Consider the following 17,921-nt stretch of genomic DNA (forward strand, 5'->3'; position numbering starts at 1 on the left):
TGAGATGGATTCGCTGGGTGTGGTGAATGACAAACTCAGTTAAAGAGATGCTCAGGCACTGTCACACTGAATCACTCTATGCGATATATTTGCTGCATCAATGAGCTATTGAGAAGTTGTCTGTTGAGGCTATGTGTTTGCTGAAGATTTAAATTTGTCAACAGATTTCTATCTGACAGTTCTGCTTACTTGGTGTAATTCCTAATACACGTAACAGCTATCCGAACAGCAGGCGTCTCGCATTCCCACAAGCACGGATACAAGACAACATTGTCTGTTTTGCATGTTAATGGCTTTTTTTCTGGTTCCACTCTTCAGCTCAGATCACTTTGATTCGTTTTCGCACAAATAGATTAAATCTTCATTTAGCTTCAGGTACTGTAATTTGATCTGAGCGGTGTTTCTGTTTACGTCAAACAGTACTGGGCAAAATTGTGAAGAACTGGTTACAAGAGTTGGAAGTTTTATTGATTTATCCACACCCCAAAGGGAGACTCATTCATAATAATTTGTACAGTGACAAGTATTATTAGGTAAATTCTGGCATTATTTCACTGCAGAACACATTAATGTCGACATTTAGGTTTTTCTCTTTATCTGACCCATTTATGTCTGGTCTTGGAATATCTAATAATAAACTGATGAGTTGATTCAGATGTTTTGAAAAGGAGGAGCTGGGAAATGTGTAGTGTTGGTGTGCCTCTAGGAAAACCCGAAGTGACTAGACCCTTTTTTTGCATTTAGCTAATTCAACCCTAATCGTACAAACTTGAGCCAGTTAATCACTAGATCCTTAGGTGTATTCACACTAGGTTTAGTTGCCATGAACCATGCTGATGCACAATTGTATCCCCTTCCCTCTCCTCTGATGGCCTGCACTCACACTGCATTTTCCTTCTGACCCTGAGCACGCTCCATCGACTGTTCAGTTTAGGTGGATGAGAAGCGATCTCGCTCAGCACAGTGGGGATTGCTTTATAACGTTTTAGTCATTTGGGATGCAGTGACACACATTTAAATATTTTGCAGAACAGATCCACAACTTTTGACGCTTATAAATTATCATAAGTCATCGTGCTGCATGTATTAGGATGCTTTGCTGAAGGTGCAGCTGATGTACAGCGAGCGGTTTGCGTCTATAATAAACTGACAGCTTGTCTTCATTGAAAAGTAAGTATGATTAATAAGTCCACAGCAAACTGTCCCTTAATAGTGACGTTGCATTTTCAGTTTCAGGCTTAGGCGCACTTTCCACTCACACTACAATCGTACCGTGCCAAAGCCCAACCGAACCGCGCTTTGCCACACTTCATCCAACTGAACCGTGCCCGGGCCCAATTCACTCTCACACTTTTCAATCTAACCAGGAAATGTGCCTGGGCATGGTTCGGATAGCATAGTGTGGGTGCACCCTTAGAGGAAAGAGTTTTGGAGCTGGTTAGAGCTAAAATCTGAAGAACTGTTGCCTAAACTATATTTGAACCCTCTGACTTCAGTGTATAGACCAAAAAACAGACAAACAAAACACTGAAACAATTTTCAAATGACCTTCTTTTGTGTTTGACAGAAAGTGTAGGTCATACAAGTTTGGAACAACATGAAGGTTTGAAAATGGTGAAGGAATTGTATTTTGGGGTAGTTAATATCTTTTTAAAGTTACACTTAGTGAAGTTTATTTATAAACTAATTTTGAGAGGATCACATGCTTTTAATTGAACGCAGCTGGACCGGCATTAGCCAATTCATGATTCACCAATCAGACGACCCATACCACAGCCATCTTCGTTTTGAAGAATCCCCCCTTCCACCCCTACTCCTCCTCCTTTCCTAGACGGATGGCATAGTGGCCCAGTGGTTAGCACTGTTGCCTTACAGCAAGAACGTCACTGGTTCAAGCTAGTCAACGTTTCTGTGCAGAGTTTACATATTCTCCCAATGCTCGCACGGGTTTCCCCCGGGTACCCCGGCTTCCTCCCACCGTCCAGAAACATGCAACTTAAGCTAATTGACTAATTCAAATGAGCACCATAAGCATGCTACTAGTAAGTAGTTATCTCTTTATAGCAATCCCTATTTTTTCATTAACTACAACAGCAGGGGAGTTTCAAGATCAACCTGAGCTCAAACTCCCCTCTCGCTCTGCAACGGGAGGGAGCCCTGGCCTCGAGGATCTTATGAGATCAGGGCACTTTCCCAGGACAGCATGCCAAACATGCTTTATAATCAATCATCAACTAAGTTTGAACTCTTGAATTGCAATTATATGAACTTTTTAAGGGGCCATTGGAGAGGGGTCTAGATGCAGACCAAGTGCAGTTGCAAGGTGAACTGCATGTAATGCTTTAATGCACACACAACCCCGCCCCTAATCCTACCCCTCACAGTGAGGTCACTAATTCCATTTAGTGAATTGTGTCTGACATTACATGTCTGAGATAACAAAACCAAGTCTGCATCTAAATACTATTGGAGGCCATTCACATATCACGTGTGTGGAAGGTACTACGCTTCCAGTGTTTAGATGCTCTGCGTTTAGGTAATTTGTTTACCATCATTACTGAGATGTGTATTTTTCATACAAAATGTGAAGCTGATTGATTGGTTCTTGTCATGATGTGTGGTGTGCTTCTAAATATCTAAAAAGTTGAGTCTGAAAAAGTGAGTGTGCATCATTGCCACAAGTTTTCATTAGAATTAATGAAATTGAGCATGCAAAAGGTGTAATATGTGAACCTGGCTCCTGGCCCTTTCCCCACCTTGGCCCCCCTCTCTGTAAATAATGCCAAAAATAAATTTAATTTATAGTGTCAGACGTACCCTGTAGTCACTGGACGTGACGTAGAAGATTGGCAGGAAGGCCAGCCAGATGATGCATGTGGTGTACATGGTGAACCCGATGAACTTAGCCTCATTGAAGTTCTCCGGACACTTGCGGGTCTTGAAGGCATAGACTGTGCAGAGTACCACCAGAACCACATCGTAGCTCAGCGACATCAGCATGCTAGAGTCCCTTACATTGCACTTCAAAATGACAGTCTGGCGTTTCTCTGGCGTGGTGAACCGCCGCGTACCGGGCACTTCCACCAGCAGCCATACCGACACCAGCAGGAGCTGAACAGATATCAGCGACAGACAGATGAAAACCTGTGAGCTGGGACTGATGAAGCGTGGTCGCTGAGCCCCACCCTCCTTCACACCGCTGAAGATTCGAGCGATTCGATTGGTTTTCGTAAGCAAGGCAGAGTAACACACTGCAAATGAGGTACCGAGGCCTAACCTTCGCAATGTGCACACAATAGGTGATGGCTTTGCAATGAATATGAAAGTCATGACGTAGGACATGAAGACTCCCAGCAGAAGGATATAGCACAGTTCACGACCGGACGCCTTGACCAGTGGTGTGTCATTGTGCCGAATGAAGACGATGAACACCATTAAAGTACAGATGAAGCCAACGCATGCAATCGAGATTGGTCCAATGGCCCAAGCATCCTCCCACATGATGTAGTCCTCCGGAAGGTCATAGCACCCAGTCAGATCAGGACGGGGCCACTGACCTGGTGCACAGGGCATGCAGGTAAACTCATCCGGAAGGTATTCGTAAGGCTCGCAGGGAGTACAAATCCAGCAACAGTATTCACCTGCTTGCATCTTCTTCATTTCGTTTGGAGCACAAGGGTCGCTGCATTGAGAAGTGGGCACATCAGCTCCCCTTGGCCAGCCAATCAAGCCTTCATTTAGGGATAGACTCTCTGCCCATTCTCCTACTTGTACATAAGCAAACTTGTCACTTCCTGGCACGCTCTGGTAATTGAAGATGTTGTAGCGGCCCACTCCATCTCCATACGCATCAAACTTGACTTGACTCTCTAAGCCGGCAGGGGAGAATGGAGCTGGAGAGAGTACGAGAAAGAGGGGGGAGAAGTTAATTCACACATTTCAAGCGGGACGAAACACATTATTAACTCAAGAACAGATAGTTCCCTTTATGACTGTCTTTGGTTGTTATCAGTAAGAAAGTAAACGGCAGCGGGCTCATGAAGCAATTATGGTAGGTAAAGAAAAGTATCATCAAGCCTCTAAACAGAATGACTACACAATGGCATCGGAGCGGAGAACGTACTGAGTGTGTGATGAGGAATCGGGCGTCTTTCTGTCAGAGTTTATGTGCTAGGTATTGGTTTTATCGCTCATATGAAGTCTCCCACACACTTCTGTACTGTAGCTCGGGGCTCTGGGAGTAAGCGTCCTTGGTCAGCACATTGCAAAAATAAGACACGGGCAAATGAGCACAGAGGAGCTGATGCTTCTGTCTCTCATTTTGGCCTAAGGGAGAATGATATATTGTGAACCGAGAGAAAAGACGAGAAGAAAATGTCCCTCTAGGGATGATGGTGAAACTGTCACTACTGTTTGTGCAAGTGATTATTTTTCTATAGTGGCGAGAGAAAGAGTGCGAATTGAAGGTGCAGGGTTGTTGATGAGTTGGCAGGAAAATGTATTAGGAAAATTTTTTAATATGAAATTCACATTGTTTTGCCTATCTATCTATCTATCTATCTATCTATCTATCTATCTATCTATCTATCTATCTATCTATCTATCTATCTATCTATCTATCTGTCTGTCTGTCTGTCTGTCTGTCTGTCTGTCTGTCTGTCTGTCTGTCTGTCTGTCTGTCTGTCTGTCTGTCTGTCTTTCCGTCCGTCCATCCGTCCATCTGTTTGTCAATTGTTCTATCTATCTGTCTGTCTGTCCATCCGTCAATCATCTATCGTTTTATCATTCTAATGTTTGTTAAGTCCATCAATATATCCACCCATCCATCAATCCGTCTGTCTATTGTTCAATCATTTGTTCAGTCTATCTATCTATCTATCTATCTATCTATCTATCTATCTATCTATCTATCTATCTATCTATCTATCTATCTATCTATCTATCTATCTATCTATCTATCTATCTATCTATCTATCATCTATCTATCTATCTATCTATCTATCTATCTATCTATCTATCTATCTATCTATCTATCTATCTATCTATCTATCATCTATCTATCTATCTATCTGTCTATCTATCTATCTATCTATCTATCTATCTGTCTGTCTGTCTGTCTGTCTGTCTCTCTGTCTGTCTGTCTGTCTGTCTGTCTGTCTGTCTTTCCGTCCGTCCATCTGTTTGTCAATTGTTCTATCTATCTGTGTGTCCGTCCATCCGTCAATCATCTATCGTTTTATCATTCTAATGTTTGTTCAGTCCATCAATATATCCACCCATCCATCAATTCGTCTGTCTATTGTTCTATCATTTGTTCAGTCCATCTATCTATCTATCTATCTATCTATCTATCTATCTATCTATCTATCTATCTATCTATCTATCTATCTATCTATCTATCTATCTATCTATCTATCTATCTATCTATCTATCTATCTATCTATCTATCTATCCATCTATCCATCCATCCATCCATCTGCATCTGTTGTTCTGTCTATCCATCCATTCATCAATCTATCTCTGAAAATAGCATTGTTTAATCCATCCGTATAAAATAGCGTTGTTTTATTTTTCTGATCACATACACATAGTCACTCTGTACTGTCAGGAATTTGCATGTTAAGTATTTACTTATTTTGGCCATGTTAACTACATGCAGACACACAAGCAGTATGCTACATCCAAACCTGGAGCGGTGCGTTTTCTGCTGACAGTGTAATTGCTCAGAGGGTCTCTGGGAGCTCGCTGCTGGATGATGATTCATCAGATAAGGAAAGCAGGTTAGAAGTTATGAACCCCATCATTCACAAAAATAACGTCAATGTCAACACCCATGCACTCACACACCCACTTCACACACACACATATGTATGCAGCTGAGGTGCAAAGAAATGCACACCGGTCTTGTTGAATCGGAGAACTTCATCGTGTGCTGGATCAAATTAACCTTCTGTGCCCCGTAGTTCATTTTTTTCAGAGCTCGTCTGTTCGTCCAGCGATTTGATGGCATGCAACGCTCTATAGCGTGTAATCATCCCTCATTGGCAGCAGATGCCAAACACACCCCTGTATTAAATAATCAGCATCTGGTAACAGGATAATTAACTGTAATATAATTACCCGTTACAAACACTAATTGCAGTTAATTAGCTTTGCGCTGAGACTCCAAGGATATGGACATACGTTTTGGGTAAATGCTTTCCATGCGGTTCAGTGGACAGAGACAGTCCGATGGATGTATGAATGGATATATATATTGTTTTATCTAGTCTGTCTGTCTGTCTGTCTGTCTGTCTGTCTGTCTGTCTGTCTGTCTGTCTATCTATCTATCTATCTATCTATCTATCTATCTATCTATCTATCTATCTATCTATCTATCTATCCTGTTTGTCTATCTGTGTCTGTCTGTCCACTGTTTTATCATTTTTTCTGCATATTGCTCTATTTTTCTAACAATATATCATAGATTTTTGTGCAGATGCACTGTAAAAAAGTATTTGTTGATTAACAGTTTCCACATTTTGTGATTCACAAGTGTTATGTAAAAAAAAAAGTTAGGTCTGTGCTCTGTCGATTTTTGATGTTGAAAATTCAACTCTACAGTTTAACAAAGTGACTTTTGTTGACATTTTAGTAATCTGAAATAATATAATGTATAAGAAATAATATATAAAGAAATAAATTTGAAAAAAAAAAATACTGGCAGTTTATTACAAGCTTTTTGTAACATTATATACAACACCCACCCAGACAATATATTACTTCAAACTAATAAAAACGTAAATATATATCACTTTTTCAAACTTTTAAAGGTTATAAAATGTTGGAAGAAAGATCAAGATCACATAATGCAATTCAAAAGACTATATACGCTACCTGACAAAAGTTTGTCACCTATCCAGGTTTTAGAAAAAACAAATAACTTGACTTTTATTTGATCATTTGATGTCAGTAGTAGTGGCTTATATGAAAGGCAAAGACCTCTAGATTATGCTTATTTTACCAAAATAAAATATGATCATGCCTTGATTTTTAATTATTTAATTAAGACAGTAAGGTCTGACTTTGCTTAGACAAAAGCCTTGTCACTTAACAGAAATAATGTCCAGTATAAAATATAAAGTGATGGTGCAGTGGGAAAAGAGGCAATTTTGTGTATGACTCTAATGTGCTTGGATGACTGCATCCATACATCTTTGCAGTGTCTCAGATATTTTGAGTCAATGGAATGGCAAATTATGAGTTCATCAAGATTCTTTGTATTCAATGACTTCTCCTTCATCCTATCCCAGACATGCTCAATGATGTTCCTATCTGGTGACTGAGCTGGCCAATTCTGAAGCACCTTGACCTTCTTTGCTTTCAGGAGCTTTGATGTGGAGGCTGAAGTATGAGAAGGAGCTTTATCCAGCTGAAGAATTTGCCTCTCCTCTGTTTTGTAATGTAAAGGGCAGCACAAATGTCTAGATACCTTAGGTTGTCGATGTTGCCATCTGCTCTGCAGATTTCTCACATGCCCCCATACTGAATGTAACCCCAAACTATGATTTTTCATTTACCAAACTTGATTGATTTTTGTGAAAATCTTGGTTCATGCAGGTTCCAGTAGGTCTTCTGCAGTATTTGTGATGATTGGGATGCAGCTCAGCAGAGAATTCATCAGAAAAATCTACCTTCTGCCACTTGATCAACTAGAACTACCAAATGATCAACTAGAAGTCAAGTTATTATTAGTTGCTCTTACAACTGAGATTGACGACAATATTTTACAGTTAGTGTACAAAAGGAAAAATAAAAACACGAATCACAAAATACTTGTTATTAAAGCTACAGCTGTTCTTTTACAGTGTGTATTTAAGAAATAAGAGGATCATATATTAAAGAAAATATGTGAGATTGATTTAAAAAGTAGCTTAAATTAGTCAAACTTTGACTTAATCCTCAAACCAATTTCAAAATCTGTTGTTTTTAATAGGCTACAAACCAGTTTTTTTTAACCATGCCTTATCTCACTACAGCTGATGTTCAGTCATGCACAAACAATAGGGTATTTATATCACATTATTTACCTGCCACCATTAAAATAACAGGTTATCAGTGTCAGTCAGAAATCTCGGAGCGGATCCCTGACAGATGTTTGCATGTTCTGTCATGGGATGCTTTAGACACAGGTACAGTAAATCAACAAATCAGGCTTGTAGTATGTGACAGTGCCTTAAAATAACTCTATTGATCTGAGCATCCAGCAAGAGCAGTTTAACCTGAGGAGAGTGCTTCCATCTATTACAGCTCGACACAAATCACTCAGACTCGTGAAGCGGAGGGACATCAACACTCACAGGCCAACTGAGGATGAACATCAATATATAATTTACCTCTCTTTCGCTTTACTGTAGGAGAAGTTGTTTACATATTATGACACATTAAGGCATAAAGAGCATTTCTCTATATGCAGCTGACTATGAATGTGGAAATGCAGGTCAGGGCTGTAATGTACTTTTTGAAGAAGAACACCTTTAATAGCTCAATAGTACTTAATGCAAGATGCTACATTAGTTTTTTCACTGTTGTATAATGAAAACTCCTAAAATTACATTACATTAATGATGTCATAGAAACATTTTTGGTTACACAAATAATCCACACTTATAGGGGTTCAAAATGTTATAGGGATGGCTGATAATGTTTTGAATATGACAGAACAGTTCTGTCTTGTTCTCGAATCTGATTGGCTGAAAGCCGTGACTCCCGTGAGATTTTAAAGTAATATCAGTACTCATACAGCCTCTTGTGTATACTCTGCTCACACTAGTGGCAAGCAGAAGACTACAGTTTGACAAATAATGTAGCTGTTAGAAAACATAATGTACTTTTGAGGCTTTTTAGGTGAGGGTTTAGTTGTTTAGATTGCAACTATGCAGTATATTTATAAGGAGAGAGTCTGTTTTAAAATATTCATCATTTCAGACATTCAGCGGGTTGGTGGCCAACCTGTCATACTGAGCAGAGCAAAGGCGGTTGACATTCGGCCACAAGATGGCGACAGAGACCGCATAATAAGTTCTTAGGGGAGAAACAGCATTTTTGCGTTTTGGCTGAGCACCCAGTTAAAAATTATGTGCGTGCTTTTCTATATTTATTTATTTTTAGTGCTGTATTTATACCACAGCAGTCTGATAGTGTTTGCTTTGCTTTGACTTTTGTGGGGTTAATTATTGTGAAATCCCGATTGCAAGGGAAATACTGGGAAATCTCTGCAGAATGATGACATTTCATGCCGTTCAGCCTTATAATCTTAAAATGTCAGCCAAATCACTGGTTTTGTCATCACTTTAGATAAAGGCTAGAGAAATTATTCAAGTATATGATTATTATATAATTATAAATTATTAAATATTATTTTGTACTATTTTTATAATTTATATTATTTAATTATTAATTTTACGCTAGACATTTATTTAAGCGCTAGCTTTAAAGTGATGTTTGTTAAGTAGCAACAGTTTCTGCTGTTCTGACGTCAGCTGCAGATGTGAATGAATGGCGTAAGAAAGTAGTTCCGTGTACAAACTGTCGTATAAGTGCAATATCACATTCGTAGCAGTGCAATATGGCTGTATATCATCACTTGTGGGACACTAAGGCACTCGGACCGTGGCCTCGAGTCAACACACCTCTCACCAGTGCGATATCATTCTTATATATTTTTTTATATATATATATATATATATATATATATATATATATATATATATATATATATATATATATATATATATATATATATATATATATATGTGTGTGTGTGTGTGTGTATGTGTATATATATATATATATATATATATATATATATATATATATATATATATATATATATATATATATATATATATATATATATATATATATATATATAAATAAATGTACCTTTTTAAAAAGAATTAAACTTGAAGGAAATGTCATCATTAGTACCCCATATAAAATAAAAAACAGTTTCACTCAAACACAAGTTTATGCATATTTACAAAATAATTAATACAAACAAACTAATGTCTAAAGTATAATTGTTCTAACGCGTTGTTGGAATCTCACATGCGGATCATGCACTTTTGACTTGTAAGTGAAATACTTTTATGCTCAGAAAATGCCACAATAGCTTCAGTTTTCCTTATTGTAGTAACTTGTGCAGTCTGTCTTTTCTGTCTGTCCCTCAGGTGATACACGCTTGTCAATTCCAGCTTGAGCTTCATGTTAGCGTTATTTTCCATCCTGACAGAGACACAGAGAGCTGGCGATGTGACATCACCTCTGCGCATGATCCACTTGACTCTGAGGTACCACAACATGTCAATCTGGCAACCGAGACAATTCCAAAAAACATTCACGACATAAAACACAACGTATCTCTGCCGTGCACACCTATTCGACTGACAGTCGCCATTCAGATACAGAATCCCAGTCAAGAAAATGCACACACACACACAGTTTGACAGTTGTGTTTCTACGCAGAGAAAAGGAGAGAGGAAAGGCATGATAAAGAGGTGTGTCATGAGTAGATAGAGGTGGATGACTACTGTTAAATGATTTCACTGGAGTTGCGTTTTTAAGGATTTGTTTGGACTTGACTAAATGAATATAATGACGCAGGACTCTGTTAGACTTGTGGCAGATGACTCAACAATGTTATAATAACAATACATGAAAGCCACAGAACTGCTGATCAGAGTCTATTAAAAACATGCTAGTATCTGCATCTAACAGAAAGGCATTTTACAATTTTAAATACACTTATATTTTTGACTTGACTTATACATCGAGTGTCCAAATTAATTATGACTGAGGAGTCCCAGATGGAATTTGAGCGTGCAGAAATCAGCAGATTTTTAGTCCGTCATTGGGTCTATTTATTTGCTTGTGTTAATGTGTGTAAATTTATAATTGTTCAGTTTTTGAATTAATTTCAGTAATATTATTGTCTAATATGAAAATGTTCATTTGATTTATTTACAATACAGTTTGTAAAGTCATATTTTTTGTCTTTTGGTAGATATATTATATGAGAGACTTGCCTTAGTTTACCAAATAAGTGGATCTATATGGATTTGCATTTTAAACATTAAAGAAAGTTAAAAAAGGTATTATTTTTATTTCATATATGATGTATTTAGTTACGATTCTCCTAATATCATTCCGCATAAATCTGCAGATTTTTTTTTACAAAATACTGCACAGAAACAGCAAAAAAAAAGTCTGCAGATTCTGTCTGGATTCTGTCTGTCTGTTCTGTCTTCTACTCATGATGTTACTGATAGTTTGTACACTTGAAAAAAATGCTGGGTGGTAACCTAACGTTTGGTCTGATATGGACAAACCATTGAGTTAAAAACTTTAATTTCAAATTAATTGGAAAAATTAACCAAACCTTGGATTTGTCCATATTTGACCCAAAGTTGGGTTTTGAACACCTATCATGTATTAGTGTACAGTATACATTCATTCATTCATTTTCTTTTCGGCTTAGTCCCTTTATTAATCCAGGGTCACCACAGTGGAATGAACCACCAACTTATCCAGCACATGTTTTACGCAGCCGATGCCCTTCCAGCTGCAACCCATCACTGGGAAACATCCACACACAGTCATTCACACTCATACACGACAGACAATTTTAGCTAACCCAATTCACCTATACCACATGTTTTAGACATATGGGGGAAACCGGAGCACCCGGAGGAAACCCACGCCAACACAGGGAGAACATGCAAACTCCACACAGAAATGATGGGGCTGGGACCAGTGACCTTTTTGTATTTAAAATATTTTACAGTTTAATTAACAGTTTTGCTCTTTTGTGATTCATGTTTTTTATAGGACCTTAATCTTTCCTCCAAAAGGTTTTGTGGTTAAAAAGTCAAAAAAGTGACTTTTATTGACATTTTTAATAGTTTGATGTGATATATTGTCTGATGTTGGTGTTGTATATTATGGTACAAACACGGTAAATTACGGTACATAACATCCTTGTAATAAACTGCCAGTACATTTCTGTTACTTTACAAACTAGGTTCTCTATATATTATTTCTTAAACAATATCTTGTCTCAACCAACTAAAATGTCAGTAAAAGCCACTTTTAATTCTGTTGAATTTTCAATATCAAAAGTCAACAAAGCAGAGATCAACATCCCATAATGCAATTCAAAACCGTAAAACACTTGCAAAAACACAAATCAATATATATATATGGATGTAATGTACCGTAATGTACCGTGTTTGTACCATAATATACAACACCAACATCAAACAATATGTCACATCAAGCTATTAAAAATGTCAATAAAAGTCACTTTTTTACTTTTTAACCACAAAACCTTTTGGAGGAAAGATTAAGGTCCTATAAAAAACCTGAATCACATATATATATATAACATAATAACAGTAATAAATCTATATGAAAATTAATAACAGTTCAGTGGGTGAACATTATTGTGTTATTATTATTATTTTTAAGCAATCTGAGCAATAGAAAGTTCAAAATTAGAGGTATTGAGCAATTGGTTCATTGCTTTGTAATTACGGTCACATTTCAACCGTTTTTAATATAATAATTTTTAAAATATATTTGTAATATTTTTTCAGATTATAAGCATCCATCTAAATCTTTATAAATTCATTTGTTATCTATTTAGGCTACTACATTTTTTTGCAAACTCTTTTTTTTTTTTTTAAACCCAGGTTAACTACAGCTGACAAAATCAGTTTTTAGATATTAATGTAGATTAAGCATGTTTTTTTCTTCTTCGCATATTTATAATTCATAAATCCAAAAGTTCATTTCCTGAAGGGAAATAAATAAGTAATATAAAGCCCTTTTTGCACCATAACCTGACTTGTGTGACTGCACAAGATGAGCCACTGACTTGACATTTGTGAACACTCCAAAAAGGATTTTTGCTGCTTGTTCAAACTACTTATTTAAAATGAGCTGAATCAACACAATTGTTTAGTTTTTTTTTTCTTAACTGTTTTATGTTCAATCCACTTAAATTAGCAAAAACAATGAAGTTAACTTAATCAAACCCAGTGTACTACTGTAAAGACTCCTGGCTCGCTTTTGGTTTACCGCCTCTGCTAGATACACAAGCACAACTCTTTCCAGCTATATAAATGTACAGCAGTTTGGATAGTGCTGTAAAACAGTGTGCCGAATGAGCGTAGAGATGCTATCCATGCCTGACTTTCCCCACATCGCTGTTTACATGACAATAAATCTTCCATACTGCAACAAACACACACACACACACACACACACACACACACACACACACACACACACACACACACACACATGCACACACACACACACACACACACACACACACACACACACACACACACACACACACACACACACACACACTCTTCTTTCTTTGCTGCCTGTTCAATGTGTGTGTGTGTGTGTGTGTGTGTGTGTGTGTGCGTGCATGTGTGTGTGTGTGCGCTAATGGTGGGTGGATGAGCGATCGCTTTGTTTCATAGTGAATTATAATCTCGCTGTGTGTGTGTGTGTGTGTGTGTGTGTGTGTGTGTGTATGCGTTAAGAATGTAAGCAAGGTGAAAACTCTTCTGCATCTGCTCAGTGTCACACGCATCTCGCTGCTCCCCAAAATACGCCATCGCTAAAATAATAATCTATTGTTGTGAGGCATGATAAATATTTACTCCAGATCTGTGAATTTGAGAGGCGGTTAATTAGTTGTAAGTGATCTAGTGGCTGCGGATGGAGGCGATTGTTAAATCTCAGCTCTCAATGCGCGCGTGTGTGTGTGTGTGCATGTGTGTGTTTGTGTGGCGAATGTGGGCGGACGAGCAATTGTTTTGTTTCATGGTGTGTGGGTTGAAAGTGTCTGAGAAAAGGAAAAACACAAATATCCCATTGTGTCTCTCTGTGGATGAGTGTGTGTGTGTGTGCACTTGTGTGTCTTGCTCATTTCCAAAATCTAGTGCGCTGCCTACCTAGACAGCATTTTGAAGCGTCATAGGTGTTTCCGAAACGAGGAAGACTTTTCCAAAAGGTAAGTAGAATTTGCTGCCCTATATGTGTAACCCCACCAGTCCTACAACCACCCAACCTGCTATCGAACTGGCGACCTTCCGCATGGGAGTCGGTTGCTCTAACAAGGAGGCTAAAGACCCTGGCCTCTAGCGTCTGTCGCTAGAGCACCTTTAGAGGTCAGAGGAGTGGGGTTTACCTGCACAGCACAGACTAGCTGGCCTCTGTAACACTCACCCCCCTAAACCTCACTCCCATCCAGGTCATGGCACCAATGTAACCACACCGGTCCTACGCCACCCAACCCGCTCCGAGCTGGTATTGATCCAGCGACTTTCCGCATGGGAGTCGGGTGCTCTACCAAGGAGGCTAAAGACCATGGCCTCTAGTGTCTGTCACTAGAGCACCTTTAGAGGTCAGAGGACACACTAGCTGGCCTCCGTTACATTTGCATGTACACTGTTAAAAATGCTGGCTTCCCCACAATCACTTTGTGTTGGGACAACATAAAGGAATTAAGTTAACTTATTAGTTGTTTCACTATTAAGTTGTCCCCCAAAAAACTGAAAAATTATGTTGTTTGAATTTATTGTAATTGTACTTCGAGTGTACTTCAGCTCAAAAGTTACGTTTTTGGAAAGAAATAAACTGTTCTTTAGGATAACATACACTACACTCAAAAATATATATTTTGCTGCTTGTTCAAACTTTCCAACTTCCTATTTAAAATAAGCTGAAACAACACAGTTGTCTGGGTTTCTAGGGACAACCTAACTCCGTGTCAAGTCCACTTAAAGTTGTAAAAAGCATTAATAGGGTGGTCCACTATGATATCACATGTTAAACTTTAATTGATGTGTAATGTAGCTGTGTGACAACATCTCTAAATGCAATACGTTTAAAGTTCAACTTAGCAAAGCCTACAACGAATGAACTTTGGGGGCTACAAAAAAAAATACATCCAGGCTAGTGAGATCACAAAGGTGTTTCCAGTTACACGTATTTACCACATGCAGCAAAGGGGCATGGCCAGAGGCACTGTAATGTTGCAGTAGAGATAGCTAAAATGCCGTCCTAAAGCTGCTATTTCCACTGAGCTTGTTCTGTTTCTGTATTTGGGCTTCCAAAGGACACAACACAAAGAGAGAAGAGCTTACTGTTTTATTTTAATTATGTTCCAGAGAATTATAAAACAATATAGCTAGCATTTGACAAAGGAGAACGTCCAGAATCTCTCCCAGTTTCGTGCCGGATTTGGCTAAAACCCCTTCAACTGCTGCAGCTGTGGATTGTGAGCCACAATCTGCAAGTGTTTTTATTTGTTAAAATTGATCAATTACATGCATAGTGTCTAGCGTTAACGGGAATGTTGTAGCGAGGACATAAGCAAGAATGTAAACAATGGGAAATGCTGTTTGGCACCTCTAACAACACCCACAATCTTGAGCAGCGCTGCAGTCTCTCTTTGCGGACGCTTTCAGTGTCTCTCTATGCGGCTGCTTTCCATGCATTAAACATCTCAAATAACAAACTCGCAAAAGATACGTTTCATTTTACTTACACATGCAGCTTTTCACATTCAGTTCAGCTTTGTCCTCTTCATTTTCAGTCTGATTCAGGCAACTGATACAGCTGTTTACACAGCGCAAAGCGTTTGCTTGTAGGAGCGTGACGTGGTGACATAGAGCTAATACGCGAATCACAGCATATTATGTTAGCTGACCAATCAGAACCTCTTGAGGAACTGGGAAATATGACAGTCATTTTCATGTTAGCTGAGTAGCTGTATATAATTAAAGTAAGATATATGAAAAAACAAAGGTGATTTTCAACAAGCATGAGCACACATTGCTTTGCATCTTACAAACACAACCAACTATATATATATATATATATATATATATATATATATATATATATATATATATATATATATATATATATATATATATATAAACACTGTGGATTACCCCTTTGAGTTACCTTAATCAAAATAATTTCGGCTACTGTCCACCGGAGGTTGCATTTCAAGAGTTCACACTTAAATATGCTTGGCATTAATAGCAGGTCTGTCCCTGAAGAGGACCCTGAGCTTGGAGATAATTGAGCTCAAGGCTCCCATCTGGTCTATAAGCATTTAAAGGGGGTCCGAGATAAGGTAGGTCTTGAAAGCTCCCCATAGAAAAGGGAGGAAAAGGAGGAGATGGGGTGGAAGGCGGGATTCTTTCAAAACAAAGATAAGGACGTAGGGTGAAATTGGTCTATTTATTGTAAACTTGGATTAATTTGATAGGATTATTACTAATTACGGATGAGAATCCAGCCATGCTCAATCATATCACGTGCTCCTCTCCACATTAGTTTATAAACTTCACTTTGGTCACAGACACATACTTTGAGAGCCTTCCTGACTGACTGAATGAAATACGCTGTTTTCCAGCAAGGCAACCCGGTATGCTGAACTACTGTATAATTGGCTGAAGTGGCAGTGGGTGGGTTAAAAGAACCAAAACAAAGACAGCTATTCCGGCATGTAACGCACATTTTAAGAGCAGAACATCTGACTTCAGCATTGCGTTTCAGATAAACAAGAATGTTCACTTAGCACGTTTCTTAAATATCTGCAAACATATTATGGTATTTTTATGCATAAGAAGAACACAGCATCTTTAAGGCAACCAGTATTTGTTTGCAGTGTAGTTGTGTAAATGAGAGTGCCTCAATGGAAGCTCTGAATCCTTCTATCTTTTTGTTTTCGTTTTCTCTCTGTTGACAGAAACCCCCCTCCATGTAAACCTACTAGATTACCTCACCGCTTGTGGCGACCTGATTGCTATAGCGACGGCTTGTTGGCACAGTGTGTTGGGGGTATTGGAGATGTGACAGGCACAGAAACGCTCTGACGCCGAGGGTAAGGTTTTAACACAACACCACTGACACGGAGAGCTGCCTGTGAATAGCACTTTGTGACATCCAACAAACCACTTTTGACACTTTTAACATACAGTGAGCCATGAACAGTTCCTGTTGCTGGAGAAACGATCTGTGAGGAGGAGGAAGTCTTTAATAGATAGTATGACTGATGTTGAATGGGGCTACAGTTGATGTACAATTTAGATGTAGATGTATGCAATGTAGAGATGAAGAAATACTTGCTATTAGGGACACTGTTGGATGTTTAAGGCATAGTTCGCACAAAAATATAAATCGTTATGAGTTTCTTTCTTCTGTTGAACACAAAGTGAGATCTTTTTAGGGAAGCTGTTACCATTGACTTCCATGGTAGAAAAACAAATGCTATGGAATTTAATGGTTACAGGTATTCAGCTTTTTTCCATCAGAATATCTTCTTTTGTATTGGAACAAGAGAATGGCATTTTTTTTTAATTTTAGGTGAAATATCCATTTAAGTCACCTTTAGATATTGGCTGACATTATACTGTATGTAATTGAAATGTACAAATATACAAAAAACTCATTAGATTGGTCTCATATACTCATAACAAAACTTTTCTATTTTTTTTAATATGTAAAAATAGGTTGACATTTTAAATGGCAGAATAATACTATAGCAGAAACATCAAGACAATCTACAACTGCTGAAAGTGGCACTTAGATGACTATTTAAATATATGTGACAAAATGGTGAGAAATGGCAAAGAAAGCTTCTGATTATAGTGATATGAATATGTTTGCATGCAATTTTCAATTCACAGATATCATGTTGACAGAAGAGCTCATAAAAATTAAGTGTCATGATAATTCAATTAGAAAGTCAATATGGGACTATGCATAGCTACTGTATGCATGTGTATATATATATATATATATATATATATATATATATATATATATATATATAYACACACACA

The 17,921-nt window shown here is 38.0% G+C and overlaps 2 protein-coding genes across 9 annotated transcripts in view; one reads left to right on the forward strand and one right to left on the reverse strand.

Moving 5' to 3' along the window:
• The window catches only part of elapor2a (endosome-lysosome associated apoptosis and autophagy regulator family member 2a), a 106,394-nt gene that overhangs the window by 61,846 nt on the left and 26,627 nt on the right, over nt 1-17,921 (forward strand). For 3 of the 7 annotated variants that reach the window (XM_073929290.1, XM_073929291.1, XM_021467674.3), the window contains exon 22: nt 16,826-16,960. In XM_073929290.1, the coding sequence (XP_073785391.1) occupies nt 16,826-16,843 (18 nt within the window). In that variant the 3' untranslated portion in view covers nt 16,844-16,960. Of the gene's footprint in view, nt 1-10,211; nt 11,622-16,825; nt 16,961-17,921 lie in introns of those variants that run through there. The other 4 variants (XM_073929289.1, XM_073929288.1, XM_068214803.2 and 1 more) reach the window with 2 other exon arrangements.
• grm3 (glutamate receptor, metabotropic 3) overlaps nt 1-17,921 on the reverse strand; it is a 75,319-nt gene that overhangs the window by 7,815 nt on the left and 49,583 nt on the right. For both annotated transcript variants that reach the window (XM_005159017.6, NM_001128343.1), the window contains 1 exon segment: nt 2,818-3,893. In XM_005159017.6, the coding sequence (XP_005159074.1) occupies nt 2,818-3,893 (1,076 nt within the window).

Source organism: Danio rerio, chromosome 18 (assembly GCF_049306965.1).
Source record: "Danio rerio strain Tuebingen ecotype United States chromosome 18, GRCz12tu, whole genome shotgun sequence".
Classification (NCBI taxonomy): domain Eukaryota; kingdom Metazoa; phylum Chordata; class Actinopteri; order Cypriniformes; family Danionidae; genus Danio; species Danio rerio.